Genomic DNA, 17,517 nt, shown 5'->3' with positions numbered 1-17,517 from the left:
ACAGGCATATCAGCAAATGCATTTTACAATGTGCATATAAAATGAAGAGCTTACTTTGACCACGTAATTGAACCTTCTGATGTCCTGAATTGCACTTGAAAAATCTAAGCGGTTAAAAGCTTCTCCCAAAGTGCAGTAGCCATGTCTCTGAGAAAAATAAACATAATTTAAATGGAAAGAAACAATGATGAAATTGAGGAAAATATTCAGAAAAGCACTTTACCATGCAAATGATACTCATGTATACCATGATCCCTGGAAATATAATGTATCTGGAATGAAGATTTATTTAATTTCTAGTAGAGCAAATGAAATCAGATCCACTCTTTGGAAGTAAGAGGTACATAAGTAATATTACTCAACAGCAATTAAAATTCATACTAACCATGCAATCTGTAATCACCAGTATCTCAGCATCCTCCACTATTGCAGGACCACAATGCTGGTGCTCTGTCACGCTCTCCATTTGCCTCAATAGAGCTTGTTTGTACAGCAGACTGAGCTTATAACCATAAGCATTAACTAAGTTTATGTTCACATTTGAGGGTAAGAACAGCGCTACTAGCTCCTGGGATTGGAAGAACAACTGGTCTCTACATCTAGAATCTACACCTGCACAGGTGTCTTAAGGTGAAAATGGAAGTTTCAGGAGCTGTTCTCGAACTACTTAAGGTGGCAGTAGCAGCCTGAAATGACGTGCATCACAGAAGATTAGTAAATTTAGAGGCACAAAGCCACACAAGAACCTTGGAGCAAATATAATGAAGCCAGAAGAAACACTGCAACTGATGCAAAACACTTGCAAAGCGGTGTGCTAGTGTGGCTTATTAGCCCAGGGAAGGGTGGGCATAAAAAATTACTCTGAGTTCATTCCTAGACAGACTTTGGTGAATTACGTGATGGTGAAAAGATGGCAGTACAACTTAACGTTCCTTTTTGCAACCCAGTGAAAGCCTACTTACCCTGGAGGTACTACAGCAGGACAGGACACAGTTAACTATTTACTGCACAGTGGTGGGAATGACTGCCTAGCAGTTAATGACTAAATTGGGGATCATACTGCTTGCTCATCCAGTTAATATACCAGAGATCCAAGCATGCTGCGCACTTTACAACGTTTGACCTGCTAATAGCAGTGAATTAACACTTGCAGACAACAAAACTTTTGTTAAAATGTAAATATTTGTCGCTGTTCTCTAGCTAAACAGTTATCAGAAGACCACGGTCAAATACATTAACATGAGAACTCCTTTGAACAGCTGGAAGCACATCTCCATGAAGCTTCAGCTCTACCTTTCCCACTGTGCTACCATGACAAGAATTACTCAAAAGAGCATCTCTTACTTAATTTCAGCCATATACCTGAGCATGTTTAGGTTTTATTTATTTTCAGTGCTCTCTTACAGCATGTTTCACATGCTTCTTATCATGATCTTCCTCCTGCTGTTATTTTGCCTTAAAATTCATTGTCCAGTTTGGAAAAAAGTTTCCTAGTTGCAAGACTTAGCCATTTTGAAATCAAGTATAACTACAGCCTGTATGGAAAACTAGAGCCCCTGTAGATTATGTTTCAGATTAACTTAAATTTTCTTCTGTGGTTTGGGTTTGGTTTTGTTTGGGTTTGTTTGTTTGGTTTTTGTTCAAGTATGGTTATTCCTTGCTACTTTTTCATTCTGCTACTTAACTTTCAACTTCTTAAACTTTTTCAAGCAATTCCTTGTATAAATTCAAAAGATTAGCGATTAATTCTAACCATCCACTAAAAAAAACCTAAACAACAACAAAAACTAAAAAACAAACAAATAAACAAAAAAAACACAACAGGAAAAGTCAATGGTCAATTATTAGAAGAGAGCAGCAGTGACAGGAATAAGCTAATTGGTACACCAAAACACTTCATCCACTCTGAGTGGGCAAGAAACTCAAGTAAATAGTTACGCATCAGCAGTACACCAGCTCCTGCACAAGTAGGGGGAGGGAAAATAATAATAATAATAATAATAATAATAAAAAGAATCACAACATACAGGTTACAAAAGACAACAAGTGGTGATTTTAGGCAATTTTTGTTTTAGCCTGAATGTTGCTCAAAAAGTCAGCTTAACCACTTGTATTATTCAAAACACAGTAATTACTGGTGATAGTCTGTCATACCGCCTTCCTTACCCTAAATCTGAGATGGCACAAAGGGAAAAAGCACCCTTGAGACTTCTGCAGACCATGTGAGTAAAGACATCTATCACATGGTGAAGATAAAACTGGGAAACAGGGCTATGAATCTGTTGAAAGACTTTGTAACACCCTTCAGAAGTAGAAGAGCAGCCTTTGGGTCACTAGCCTGCAAGGTAGAGTCTTCCAGTGTCTCCTGCAAGTACGTTCTCTCCACACCACCTCACTCTTCCCCAGTACGCTGCTCTTTATGGTCTCTCTCAGCTCCAAAATACAAAGCCAACTTTTGCCTGCGTGGCCAGGGTCACACTTCCGTCTCCTTCTTGGCATTACCATGGATGAAAGACATCCTTACAGGTGTCTGAGTTCCACCTATCCCAGACAACCATGGGAATCAACACTGCAATGAAACTGAAACTTCAAGACAGTTTATCTCTACATTCAATGGACATATTTTAATCCTTGGCTTTCCAGGAGGTCATTCTAAAATCTTTCCCATTTGCGTTAGAGTTGCATGGTACAGTTTGTATCCTAAACTGAAAGCATCTGGACTTTGTGGAATACAAAGGTCCTATCTGCAAAGTTTGCAACTGAAGTTTTACTTACCTATATTCAAATTTACATCAAGATTCCAAAATAGCAAGGGCTGCCTGCAAACACCTTTTTTGGAGACACTACTCTGGTTTTGCAAACATTTACAATTTTAGTTCAAAGACACACGATAGAGACAGATGGGCTGGGAGTGTAGTGGAGACTTGTGGGAACTTGCATGGATAGGCAGAACATCTCTGCCACAGGGACCCACATAAAAGTCACTTTGCTGGCTGCCTTTGCCTCACCACGTGCAGGTGTAATATGTTGCCAATTAAAAGCGTTGAATATAACCCCTAGGATCACATGGCATAAAAGCATTTTTAATATACTATTTGTCTATTAAACAGCACAAAGATTGTAGGAATTGAACCACAGCATGCAGGACTTACCTCCTTGGTGCTTTCTTTATGAACATAAATCCACTTTTCACGGTAAAAACCTAAAATAAAAATTTAAATAAGCATTTTTAGGCTTTCACTTTAGGTAATGCCTCCTAGAAAGACTGAACAAAACAAACTATCTCAATAAAGTGCTTCATAAGATAGGAGAGATGGTAGAATACTTTTAATGAAGGAAGCTTATAAAGGCTGAAAATGATGACTACAAATTTTCAGAAGTTATGCATTTGAAAAAATAATGGAAAAATCAAATAATTTTACGAATCAAACACAAGAGTTGGCACACAATTGGCAGATATAGCACTTTTGTCCACTGTGCACCAACAACAGCCAATTTCTCCTACAACCCCCCTGATCTTTTTTAATCCACCAGGCTCCTTTATACAGGAACAGCACTTAACACAGTAAAAATACAGATATCAGCAACCTTTTTGTTCCTAACACTCTACTCCTCTAATGTGTTTTCTTCTCTAAAGCTGCCTGCTCTGCACTCACTTGGTTCAGCCACTTGCAGAATGCTGCAGAGAACTACAGAACCCTAACAGCAGCAGCTGGGCAGACCTTCAGCTTTCAGAAGCCTGGTGTGTTGTCAAGTGAAATTCTGTGCTTACACATGGCCACTTGAACCTTTCAACGTGCTTTACACCCAGACAAGCCTGGGGAAGCTCTCAGCTTTCTACAAGACCATCTCTGTTACAACTGTGGGAATATACAAATAATGGAGATCGTTTTGAGACCACAGCATTAGAAACACCAAAAAGTTGCTTATGAGCTTTTACCTACTCTACTTCAGTAAGTTTACTTGCTGTCATACACAGGTTTACAGCCTAAAGCATAGATGATCTTTTAAAAAAGAGACCCGATAAAAATTACTTTAATATTTTAATTTTTTTTCAAAGTGGACTTTTTCCCCCAAAACCTCAATACTGATAAAGTTTCTACCAAGAGCCATAGGTATTATGACAAACATTAACTGATTCTAGAGCTGTATTACTAATCAGAATTTGAATTAAGAAAAAAAAAAAATAAAACAGCTGCTTTGGTAAGCAGAAGCTTCCATAAGCATCCACAACAATTTAAACTAAGGCTAGTCCACAAAATAAAGCCATGGTTAGCATCAAAAGACATTTATTATTCAGAAATTACTGTTCTTAAATGAATTACCTTTGGATCTTCAGGAAAAAAAACAACTCACACAAGAGATAATCAGTGCCACAGTTCAATTGAGATGTATCACTTCTGGCACCAGAACTTGTTACCAACACAGAAGTAAACATAACTCAGGAGGCTACTCTATAGATGAATATAAATTAATGGCTATTATATATTTCTCCTAAACCTACAAGAGTCTCCTAAAATAAATTAAAAAACCCCCATCCTTACATTGCGAATCTGTGTTATCTCTGAAATGATCTTTTTTCCTTTTCTTGGCTGCAAACTCACAATCTTCTGTACTGTATATTTCTTCATCTTCACCATCACCAGTCAAAATGCTGAAATAAACACAACTAATTAGAACAGCAGTGATTAAATATTTAAGAGGCATACAACTTATAATTTTATGCATTAAAGTTTGACAGGTGGAAAAAGAATCACATTTTTAATGATGTTACCCTACCTGATGGTCTATAGCAACACATCTTAGGAGAAAAGGTGTATTACAATTTTCTCCCCAGTGGGGTTGAATTTTATGACAGTGATTAAATACACAAGTATCTTCATAATAGCTATCTTGTAAGTCATTACTTACATTTAGGAAGGACTATTGAGGGGACAGTACTAGCTGGACAGCTGGCTGTCTGCAAAGCACTGGTGTACAAAAATTCATTATTTTTAATGGACTAAGCCTTGAAAAACCTTGCACACAGGTAAAAGTAAGTGCAGAATTACTGCACTTCCTCGCATAGGCAGGAAGCCAGCAACAAAAGACATCTCTCTCAATACTGTCAGCTTCAAGGAAAAGAAAGTCTTTCTTTTAATAAATGCCTGAATTGCAACACTGTACACAATTTTCATGTCACCATATCATTTTACCAGTGACTTAGAGGGCATCAAGAACCATGAGGTCTACTCCTCTCTTTCCCAGAGGAAAAATTAATTAAAAATAAACAAATAATTAAAAAAAAATAAAAACAAAAAAATGCACACAAACAAAACAAAAAACACACACAACAAAACCCCACAATATCCATGTCACTTCTGACAGGTAACTAAGTAACCTAACACTGAGGACAATACTGAATAATTATATATGTGGTGTATAGATAGTGTGTATATATATATATATATACATACACACATACACACACACACAATAAAGAAACTATTTTAAGTTCTGTTAGATAAACTAACCTTTTTAAAAATCATATACACTGGAAAATTGCCTGTGCTACATAAAGTCTACACAGTTGCATAAGGTTTTGCTTTCCATTTTTGCAGATAATTTAAAGGAATACCAATACAGATAAGAATTGGTGTTCATTTCTCTAGCACAGAGAACAAAGACAATCCACATGAAGGCCACAGCTTTGCACAGATAAGCAAAATAACTAAGGATATGTGGTAGTGAAGCTTAACTCTAGGATTATTTTAATTCTCCATTATTATTCTTTGACAAGGCAGTTGCATACAAAACTTTTCCCATTAACTAGTATTTTTTAATCCAAATTTGCCAGGTGAATCCATCCATGTCAGTTTGAACTCCAAACTGCACCAGCAACAGCCAGACATAGTAAAATTAAAGGACACGAATTTATTTAAAATCACCAGTACTCTGGCATTACGTTGCAAAAAAATCAAATTATATTATGTTTATTGCTACTGGTTTATACAGTTAAAATTTTCAGGCTTGAATTACCTGTTAAGGAGGATGACTAAACAACATTGTAAAAAAAAGCTTTGTTTTTTAATTGCTTTCATCAGTAAATGCTAGCTCAGCTTAAATATACACAAATTGAGCAGAGTTAGAAATAGAAATTTGGTTTTATTTTAGGTTTAAATCCTGGAAAAGCTACCATATCTCTGCATTCAGATAGAGCTCAATCCAAGCTGAGGGCCTTACTTCATGTCTTACCATTTTTAGAGCACAGGATGAAGACCAAACAACTTACATATTCTGTTCAACATTGCCAAATAACATAGCTGGTCAAACAGCAAAAAAGAGTTTGGAGAAAATGAACTGGCAACCAACAAAAGCAGAACATCAACACTGACAAGATACTTTTGATTATGTAACATTCCAATCCATCATGTTTTCTTCTCCAAAGCTATCATAAAGGAAATATCTTCTTGAACTCACTAGACTAATTTATTTAATTCTGCTTTGGCATATTGACTGCATCACCACAACATGCGACAAGTTAGTGCGGAATGAGAAGAGTTGTTTCAGAATCAGAAATAGAGCCCAAAGCTCTTAGACCCAGCTTTATCATCCTAACAAGATGCCAGACCAGGGAGAGGTGGCCCATACCCTGCAGTACAGCTCAGGCAGAACAGAAACAATCCCATTCCCACTGACCCAGTGCAACTGGGAGAGGAGGGAGGCAGCATTCCTGAAACCCAGCTTTAGACAAGGCAGGTCAATCTGGCTCAATTTCTTCTTTTGTTAGTGGAGAAGAAGCACCCCAGAAGGTAGTTTCAATCAGTAATGTATCTGAAGTGATTTAAAGTCCACTCCTGCTCCCCAATAATATGCACTTCCTTAAGTATCGGATAAACAAGCAAGCCAGCTTAAGGACAGTCAGTTAATACAATGAGTTGTGAATATGTAGAGGGCCATTTCAAATACCTCTGACACTCAGAGTCACCTGTGACATTCCTGAAATTCTTCATGTGATTTTAGAGAAAAGACGAATTTAACTGTTATCTGAGGATCTTCCCATATGCGACTTTATTTCCTCATGTTCTGCCCCACTTCATGTGGAGAGCCTTTCCCTACTTATCTGTAACCATCACCACTCTTTGTGACAGACTTTAAGTCTCAAATGGAGAATGAAAACAAGGGTCCCACAGACATCAGAAGAACGGGACAGAAATACAGGCACTTCCCAGGCAACTGTTAGCCTTTCCTTCCGTAAAACTGGAAAGCTGCTCAATGACTGACAAAGCTGCTCCACCACTTCCAACCCCAGCCCCACTTCAAACTAAGACAGAAGAAACCGAACCAAGCGCTGCACATGCCATATGGTTTAACAGAAGCCTTGACTTAATGTTTTTACCATAATACTGCACAAGACATATGAGTGCACCTGGAAGGATCTAAATGCAAATATAATACTGCAAATTTACAGCTATTCTTTATTTCTTGTCTTGATGATGCACATCATAAAAATATTGTTCTAAAGCTTCTAAAAGCAAAGTGCCTGGTATCCTCAGAACTACAATATCCTACATAAAGCATTTCAGCTTTTTCAGCTTTTTCAAAAAAGTGATTTCATAACAGTATTTAAATAATCTCTTGGGTATGACACTTAAAAGCTGGAAAACTTGGCAGGGCTATATGAACTCCAACTATTCCTCCTCACCCCTTTACTTCTCTTCTCATGGAGGAAAGAATGCCCTCAAGTGATGCAATTATCTAGAGACACACCAAGTGTTTTCAAAGAGTCTCAGCCATTTGCAGCCTGACTATGCATGGAAAACCCTGAAATAAGTGCCTGCACCAAATATGCCCAAATGGTCTAAGACTAGATTCAAATTTAAGCACTTCCGTCGAGTGCCAAAACCACTTTTGTGAACACCATATCCCACAGAACTGGAGAAGAGACACCACAGACTCAAATGACCAGCCTGCCAGCCTCAGTAGTTCATATTAGCCTAACACACAAGAAAGGAATACCACCGTCATGAAAAATCGTACTAGATTAGTCCAATTATCTTTCTTTACTTCAAAGGAGAACATAAGACAGATTTGCTTCTAAGTTGCAGGCTACTGAGAGGTATTTACATACAATTCTGTAAGGCAGTGCTGTTCTCTCACCCCCACCAAGCTTCAAGGACACACTGTCATGGCACTGGAAATATGTATCTGCTAGAATGTATAGGTACAAATTGCAGGTAGCTGTGACTGGCATTCAGCCACAGAGCTTAAACAAGTGCTGTCTCAAACACATTTCCAGCTGCTGCACACCTTGAATAGAAGGCACTCTTCACTTCTATAATATTATTAATTGTCCAAGTAAGAGCTACAGACCTGAAAGTCTCATTTTTTCCATTTCAGTTTCCACACATTGAACTAGTTTAAATTGCAACTATCCAAGCAATATTCCAAATAACTACTTGAGCAGGAACAATTTAAATTATGTTTGTTCAAGGACAGTTATCATTGGGGCTACTGTTTTTTATAATTAATCAGCTAGATTCACAAAGGCACCATATGACTGATTGAGTAAGGTTAAAAGTTCTACTTTAATAAAAACATTCTTCAATTTATGTACATTATTTACATGTCTTGAAGGTTTATTTCTGAATCTGTGAGAAAGTATTTTTAAGTTCTGAAGATAAAGTATTTGTAATTTATAAAAGCCAAAATTTGGCAAGTAACTCTATCCATATTTTCTCTCATGGAAGACCATACAAGTAATAGTAAAACTGGTTTCAGCCAACTACACAGCTTTAATTTATTTCTATTTAAAGAAAAACTGCCCCAACTGCTTCCTGGAATGTAATACTCAAATTAATACCTTTAGCATAGATTTCTACAGAATAATTTGGTGGAAAAAAAATCATTTAATAGGTGAAAATAAATAAATACAAACTTGTCAGGACAGTCAGACTGGCATACATCATCATCCCTATTCATAGGGCAGTTTAAAAAAAAAAAAGCCAAATAAATACTTATGTATTGTTTACTGTGCTTCTTCCACACTAGAACAGGCTGCGCAGAGAGGCTGTGGAGTCTCCTTCTCTGGAGACATTCAAAACCTGCCTGGACACAGTCCTGTATGATCTGCTGTAGGCGAACCTGCGTTAACAGGGGGAAATAGACTAGATGATCTCCAGAGGTCCCTTCCAACCATAATAATTCTGTGAAAGAATGAAGCATTTTATCAAGCCTCATTCTTACTCTGTTCAACATCATGTTAACTGATACCCTAGGCTTTGCTGTCTAATATATACAGATACCTGCTTCCAAATAGCTTAAGATGGTATAGAGACCCAGCGAGACATGATACACTTCTGTACTTCAATAGAAAGACCTGCATGGACACAATATGTGATAACAGAAATTCTTCCTAGGACTGGGGGAAGGGCAGGACAGGAAACAACCAAACAAATCACAGTGAGGATAAAAGAACTTAAAACAAGAGCCCAGAGAGGAATTTCCATTATTGGAAATGCACAAAGCTCGACTGGGCAAGGCCCTATAAAACCCAACCTAACTCAGCCACGCTTTGAGTATGTGTTCAGACCATATGATCCCGGAGGTCCTTTCCATGCTAAATTGTTCTATAATGTTGGGCAAATTGACATTAATTGATGTTTCGCAGCAATTATTAACTAAAAGATCCAAAGCTCAAGTTGCAGTCATAGATCCAAAGTTCGGGATGTAGTGAAATTACTCCCAAGTAGCACCTACTTTGCTAAGAAGTACCAACTTAAATTCTGTAGTCCAAGTTTGGACAATATACATTTTCAACTGAACAGACAGAAACAGAATTTAAAAAAAAAAACAACAGTGCTACAGGATATGGTGTGGTTTGGCCACACTAAGTAAGAGATGTGCAAGATGAAGATGGAAAACTGTAAAACTGCTACAGACGAGCATCTGCTGCAGACTATGTTGGTCCCCAAGTCTGGATTCTGACAAAGTGGCAATCTAGCCAAGGAAACCCAAATCATGAAACACCTTAGATTCCATGAAAACTTTTTTCTCCTCAAAGCATTTAATGCCCAGTCCCTTCAAATTAATGTACCTATTGTAGTCCTAAACTTTAATACACATATTTCCAAAAGCAGTTGATTTAAATCCATTCTAGCAAAACAACTCCAAAGGAGATCAATAGTAAGTTCCTTCAAGAGTAAGGGGAAAAAAAAGCTGATATTTTTACTTGAAGAAGCAATAAAAATACCTCACCTCACTCTCTGGAGAAAAGATACATAAATCTAGATATGTACGCACATACACACACACAAATATAAATATATATATACACATATATATAAAAATATATATGTAATTCAGATCCAAAGAGCAGAAGCCTTAGTGATATTCACAAAGACAATGATCATATGTCATACTTGCCAAACAATATTCATTAAAGCAACCTACAAGATATAATTATTTAGAAACTGTGAAAATAGCTATCAAAATTAAATTAAAATTCCTTTCATTTGCCAACTATATTATTAAAGACACATGAAAGAGGGAAGAAAAGATTTTTTTCAAAGGTACTTATGATAACTTTTATGTTGGAGGCTTACTGAACACTCTTCCAGACAAGCAGAGTCTTTTGTATACACCGTGGCCAGATTATGTGGAAAAAGAAGCCCAAATAATATCAGTGACAGATTAACACAAAAAAGTAAAAAGGCATAAAGAAAACAGTAGGTCAAGATAAGCTTAAACATAATTCTTCACTGCTTGATAACTCTCTTGAAGTTTATTTCAAAAATTTATAAAACACAGGTGTATGTGTACAGCAAGTCCCAGCTTTCCAGTAAATTCCCTCTAAATCAGGTGAGTTACTGTATCATTTACTGGACTAGCAACAAAACACTGAATGATCTCTTTTCTCATTATGAACACAGGATACTAGAACTTATAGTTAAAATGCTATCCCTGAGAATCACTTATTGGTGGAGAAACCAAGTAGGAATTTGTTTGGACAAAGTTATTTAGAACATCACACCAGTCTGTGAGCATCTGCCACAGGTATTACTTTTTTCACTCTCAAGCTAATATCATTCTCACCTGTTCCAAAGGAACATATATATATGGTGTTACAGAATTACTATTAAACTACCATTAATCACGTATTTGGTGCAAAGGCATTATATGACTGTGTGGCAGATGCACTCAACCTCCCCCAGCCCCCAGCCAAACCAGGAGCAGTTTGGTCCAGGCTCCAAAGGAGGTAAAGGCCCGAGTTGCAGCCATGCCAAGAACTCCTGTTAGGAAACCCACAAGGAATCAGAACAGCAACTGAACACTGACAAGTTGTGCGTGCGGGGAGTCTCGTGCAGACCTTTCCCACTGAATGCAATTTGAATACAAGTCAACCACTTTATGACAGCCTGGGTGAGCTTACTTTGAGCTCTCTCTTCTAAATAAGCTGGCTGTATGGTTATGGTTTTACTACTCACAGGTCAGTGGCTGAGCCCAATTTAAGTTTCATATTAATGATTTAGCTGAAGTAAATGCATACTAAATATAAAGTATAGAAGTATAAAGTTGTGCGAATTTTAATATAGTCTCTGCTTCATGCTATACTTAGTAAGCTGGATTTGCTGAAATTTTAAGCTGTAAAGTTCTGCTCATATTTACCAAAAGCAACTACAAACTACACTGAACATTTGCAAGATAAGGCCCATTTTGTACTTTGCTGAGAAGAAAAAGATTTATTCAGACAAAACAGCACCAGCAAGGCTATGGACTACAAACAATGTCTACAGCTGAACAAAACAAAGGCACATGTGAGATCAGTGAAAGGATTCAATGAGAAGCAAGAAGACCCCAGAATGAAATATTGCTGTTGGACTGAATCATGGTATGAATGCTCTGCAGAGATATAAAAATCTTTGAGTTTCTATACTTAGGTTGGACCTCTGCACAGGTACCCAGCTTGAGCCAGCCCTCCTGCTATTCTACTCCATTAATTTTTTTTTTTCTTAGAATTTTGTTTTCCAAAAATCTGCTCTGTATACGGTTATCAGGCTTCACCTGAACACTTGCAACTAGAGTTCTAAAATACAGACTCCAGTGAGAACAGTTATCAGGGAGGGAACACCTGAAAGCTTACTTTCACAAACAGGTACAGGCCACCGGAGAGAAGACACCTGAAAGTTGGCTCTGTGAATGGGTATTACATTCCTGGAGAGAAGGCAAGCAGCATTCAGCTTGGTCTATCTCCTCCATGCAATAAATAATAGAGTGAACTTGCAATTGAACTCTTAAGTCGCACTACTTTTTGAGAAATCTAAACACTGTTCTGCAATAAGCAGAACCCTCAAATACTCCCCCGCAACAGACTGCCATAAACAATCCTAATCCAACACTCACTTTCAGGAAATTTTCCAATACACCTGTTGCATTTGCAATTACTAAGTATCACTTTTATGTTTAAATAGTACTTGACAGGTTTTTTGTTTGGTTGGGCTTTTTAAAAGTTTTATTTTTAAAGACATACAACATACAATGGGATCTATCTACTTAAAATGAGCAACTCACCAAGCAGTGACAAAAGACAGGCTCCACAGAGGTCTCATACCTGTCTAACTCAACAAAACACATGGGTACATTTGTATATTCTAGAATATGCTGATGATACCATCTACCACAAACGCTTGCAGTTTGAATGGAAATTAAGTCAAACTTTGCCTTCCCACCCATGCAGAATCACTTTTTTAAACTTACACAGTGTGACTGATATCATTCAGCTGATTATTCCCATCCTCAAGCGCAGGACTAAAGGGTTCACATCGTTTCCATCCATCTTCTGTTTTAACCCATCTCCATCCAGGGGATCTCCAGTCTTGGCCCAAAAATGGCATGGTTTCTTTAAAAGCAACAACAAGATTGATTGTGTATTATTCGGCTATCAAGAAAAGTTGCACAACTTCTTGTCATTATTTCAGTTTTCTCTTTAACCTTAAAAAAAAAATATCTTGAGGAAATAAAGTTCTTGGCAGGGCACCCTTTTAAAAAACAGATTCAGTGGTTTCCTAAGTACATTTTTGATTCTGTAACCTCATTCCTCTTGCCTTTCAGCATTTATTTGATCAAGGTAGGTTTCCTAGTTCTTTACAGAACATAGAAAAGAATCATGTTAGCCCAGGAACAAGATGATATCAAACCGAGAAAAATTGTATCCTGTTTAATCTGCTCCACCACAATCAAACATTACTAATTTTGAGACCTGACTAATAAATCATTTTGACAGGCCACAAAATCAATGTCACTCCTTTTATTTTTTTGAAGACTTATAAATACTGAATTTGTGCTACAATGTACAGTGATGTCTCAGTAAAGAAATTTTCATTTTCCCAATTTGTTTTTAGTTGTTGTTGAGGGTCACCTGCCACACTAGGCTATTACCTGGATACCAAGACAAATGGTGGCTACAACAAAGTCAACTGTGAAAAGTCTCCCAAAATCCTTACAAACTGATGGAACTCATCACAGGTACACCATTCAAGCAGTGTTCTCCTACCCTTTTTCAAAACAGAGATTCACTTCTGACACAATAAGTAAGAATTCGAACAAAGCAGTTTTCTGCAATTTGAAGGCCCAGAACTTGCCATATTTTCCCCTCTTCTTCCCATTCATCATACATACACGTTGCTCCTTTTTTTAACTAGGGATTTCATATGCAAGCTATATAAGGAAAACAGCATCATACTTGAAACATGTTAATATATAATGCTAACAGATTTGCTCCTAACAAGAATGCTTTTTCTAATATTTTTTCAACTTTGAAAAAAATATTAGGTCACATCAGTCAAACATCGCTATGGATTTATTTATCCATTTGCACTCTTGATGAGCATCTGCCCAATATAGTAGTTATAACAGGAGAAGGCAGAGATGCAAAAAAAGCCTGAAAAATACTAGTTGAGTGAGCCAGCGGTTTGTTTGTTTTTAAGTAAACAACTGCACACCACACAAAACAAAGTGCATTGTCTAGCCCTCAGCATTGACTGAAGTCCCCTTCCCACTCATAACTCAGGTCTCCTCTGCATCTAACATGAATCGTTTCCAAAATTTACCACATACTATCCTCCAGCCACCACAAGCTCTATTCCTCTCTATCTGCTTTCCCAATCTTTTTACTTCCTAGGAGTAATATGAAGCATCACATACTTTTTTCCCCCCAAGTTTTTCAGAACTCCTCTCATTTTGACTGAAATTAAGGCCCCTTGTCTTTATGATACAACTGTTTAAATAGTTGGTGCTCATGAGTGCATTTCAGAATAACATAGGTTAACGTATTTTTACTCATGCAAAGATATACAGAATTTACTTAAAAAATTGCTGAATCACTGAAAGAGACTCAGAAAACAGCAAGTCAAAAGCAACATCTTAAACAAACACAAACCAAAAGTTTTTGAATCATACCTAGAGACACAGAGGTCACAATCTATTCCTGGTAAGCAGCTCTGACATAAAAATAAAACACTATTGTAGTTGCCTAACTCAAAAATTAATATCTAGAGAGAATTCAGAACCCTCAAGATCACTATGGGCTGAATGGGATAACTTCGGAAAAAAAAAAAATAAATCAAGAATACTTATATTGATAAAGACTTGTTGGGAAAAGGAAGTGAAAAAATGAGACTGCACACTTGCAACAAGGCATGAACGTGTATTATTAGAAATTAATAAGTTAAAAAAGCAAACAAACCAACCAAAAGTATAAGGAAAAAAACCTTCCTGAAAACAATAAAAGAAAGCATGTAGTTTTTTGTTCAAGTGGAGGAAAGCAGCTGAAGTCCAAAGCTAACCATAATTTACAGAATATGATGCTTAGTATGCTTTATCAATTCTTAAACTTTGAAGAAAAAAAAAAAAACCACAAACACCACACCAAAATACCACAATGCTGTGGTTTCAAAATATTAGGACACCAGTATAAGTGCTATGTATAACGTCCTCCTAGGAATCTGTACATGTTTCAATAGTTATACGCTCTAAACCAGAGTACTTCCCAGACATCTATAACCTGAAAAGTGATAGTCTTTCACCGCAAGCTTTCAACACAAAATAAATCTTCTGTCATCCCTCCTAAAAAAAAAAAAATTACATTGTTTTCAAGATAATAACAATGGTATCCAGAACAACACACACATCAAAGATACTGATGTCTGCTCTGGAAATCCTAGAAAACCATACTCAAGACGGAAAGCTCACAGAGACATGAACGATTTCTATATATGTACGACTTACTCAGCACATTATCTTTCCATGAGGGAAAAAAAAAAGCAAAAAAGCTATTAGAAAAATTACAGATTATTTTAACTTCTTTAGAATTGTTGAAACATTTGTGAAAGTCTGTGACACCGGTAAACACTGACCAGCTAAGTGTGCATCCATCAGTAGCAATTCCACAAAATGACCTATACTCATGCTCAATAGTTGTAGCTCATTTAGTCAGAAATGTTAAAGTACTCTTTTAGTAACAGCACATATGCAACTCGGAAAAGAAAAAAATCCATTGCTTCTCAATTCCTGTAGGACTGAAGTACAGATTTGACTATTGTTTAGAACTGACCAAATTTTAAAAAGCTGCAGTATATCATAAACATCTCTCTCATATGAGAAGTGTTAATAGAGTACAACTGCCAGGTCAGGTCTGACGAGCCATGCTTCTGTTCTGCCTCCACTCAGACTTTGCTTCCCATTACTGCATTGCACTAAAGCATCCCTGTGGTTTCCAGACCAGAGCTTGTTTTCAAGAGTTCCAGAATATTTCATGTAGTGTACCTTCAGTAACAGCATGCAGCTGCTTACTTGTTGAAACTTTCAGTACAACAAAAGATGAGCTCCCTAGACTTAGATTTTGAGGAAAATGCAGACTTCTTTAAAACTCAGAAGGACTGAGAAAGCAGTGTGGTTGTCAGCTAACACAAGTGTTTCAGACAAGACATTGATGGTGTTTAACTTTTTCCTAAAAACAAACACAAACAATAGTTCTTCACTTTGCATCATACACCTTTTATTCAGGAGAGGGGGAAAAACAACTGAGGAAACAAGAACTACCAGAAAGCAGCACAGAGGAGGAGGAGGGTTGTGTATACAAGCTTTGTACAGCTTGAGATTACAGTAACTGCTCTAGCCGTCCTTGTCCTTGTAAGGGAGTTCTGCTTTCCACAAGGCAGATAACTCACCACATGAACAAACATGACTGCAAAGCCATTCAGAATTGCACCAAATCACCCTATTGCCCTCCCACTGTACTGGAGATCTCTTCTGCCTATACAATAACTATAACCAAAACCACTCATCGTGACCCAGACCATCCGTGTCATTCAGTAGCAAAACTGTTGACAACATGATGGAACAGGCAAGGTTCTCCTGTTTCCTAACAATACAACAGCACATACATCTCCTCCATACACCAACAAAATCTCTTCAGCAGCTCAACTTTCAACAGAACCTGCTCCTTTACACGACAGCTTCTGCACTACCTTCTTCTACGAGCTGGCACAGCCAACCTCTGACTCAGAGGTCAGAGTCCACTTACAGACTTCACCCCACCCCATGTTTTTTCATATCAAAGGACTGCCTCAAATCATGTGTGAAACTTCCGTGAGGCCATGATTCATCAACGCCTCAGCTTTGGTCTTGCCCACCTCATACAGCAGTTCTACAGCACCCAGGCCGCGCAGTTCTCAGCTTCCAACAGGCACCAACGCTCCTCCCCTTCCACAGAACTTCACGGCCCTTCCCCCGCCCCTGCGGCCCCAGTCCTCGCCTCTCCCGGCGCCCCGACTCATGCCGCCCGCGGACACCCCAACACCCCCCCTCCTGCAGGCAGGCTCCGGACACCTCCCGCCCGCCCCTCATCCCAGCCTCCCTGCCCACCCTGCCCCCAGCCACTCCAGATCCACACGCCCCTCATACCCCGTCCCAACAGCTGCAGCCACACCTGCCCGTTCCAAACCTCCGGACCCCTCATACCCCGTCCCAACACCTGTTCGCCCCTCACCTGCACCCTCGCCCCACAGCCGGGTCCCCTCACCTCACGGCAGCGCCAGCCCCACACTCCCCGCGCACTCGGCCCGAGCCGCGGGGCTATTGACGGAAGTAACATGGAGCTGCGCTCGCCACGCCCCCCGGCCCCGCTGATTGGCCGCCCGCCGCTGCCCTTGTTGCTACCCGGCGGCGCCCGTCGCCATTGGCGGAAGGGGGGGTGGCGTCACCGGCAGACGCGGCCCGGGCGCGTCACGTGGAGGGGGAGCGCACGTGTCAATGTTTTGGTCGGGGCGCGGGGCCCGTGTGTCCGTGTGTCCGTGTGTCCGTGTGTCGGGTTCGGAGCAGCAGTGTCTGTCTGAGAGACACTTGAGTTCCCGCAGCCTGTGCGCAAACTGGCAGCTGGGGGAACCTGCCGGCTCAGAGCACCTTCGGGGAGAGCGGGAGGGAGGTGGGTTGTTGAGAGGAAGGTGTTCCCACCGGCTTACTCTGCACACCTGAAACTGT

At 38.9% G+C, this 17,517-nt stretch overlaps 1 protein-coding gene across 3 annotated transcripts in view; it reads right to left on the bottom strand.

Annotated features, from left to right (window-relative positions):
* Positions 1-17,125, bottom strand: part of FBXO25 (F-box protein 25) — a 35,444-nt gene extending 18,319 nt beyond the window's left edge. The window contains exons 1-5 of one of the 3 annotated variants that reach the window (XM_080342090.1): positions 17,027-17,125; positions 12,736-12,877; positions 4,545-4,654; positions 3,153-3,202; positions 55-147 (exon numbers count right to left, since the gene is read on the bottom strand). In XM_080342090.1, coding sequence (XP_080198216.1) covers positions 55-147; positions 3,153-3,202; positions 4,545-4,654; positions 12,736-12,872 — 390 coding nt within the window. In that variant the 5' untranslated portion in view covers positions 12,873-12,877; positions 17,027-17,125. Of the gene's footprint in view, positions 1-54; positions 148-3,152; positions 3,203-4,544; positions 4,655-12,735; positions 12,878-17,026 lie in introns of those variants that run through there. The other 2 variants (XM_080342091.1, XM_080342092.1) reach the window with 2 other exon arrangements.
* Between the last annotated feature and the right edge of the window lie 392 nt (positions 17,126-17,517).

Source organism: Nesoenas mayeri (assembly GCF_963082525.1).
Source record: "Nesoenas mayeri genome assembly, chromosome: 3".
In the NCBI taxonomy this organism is placed as follows: Eukaryota; Metazoa; Chordata; class Aves; order Columbiformes; family Columbidae; genus Nesoenas; species Nesoenas mayeri.
The sequence above is the reverse complement of the archived record's forward strand: the minus strand, read 5'-3'. Positions and strand labels throughout refer to the sequence as shown.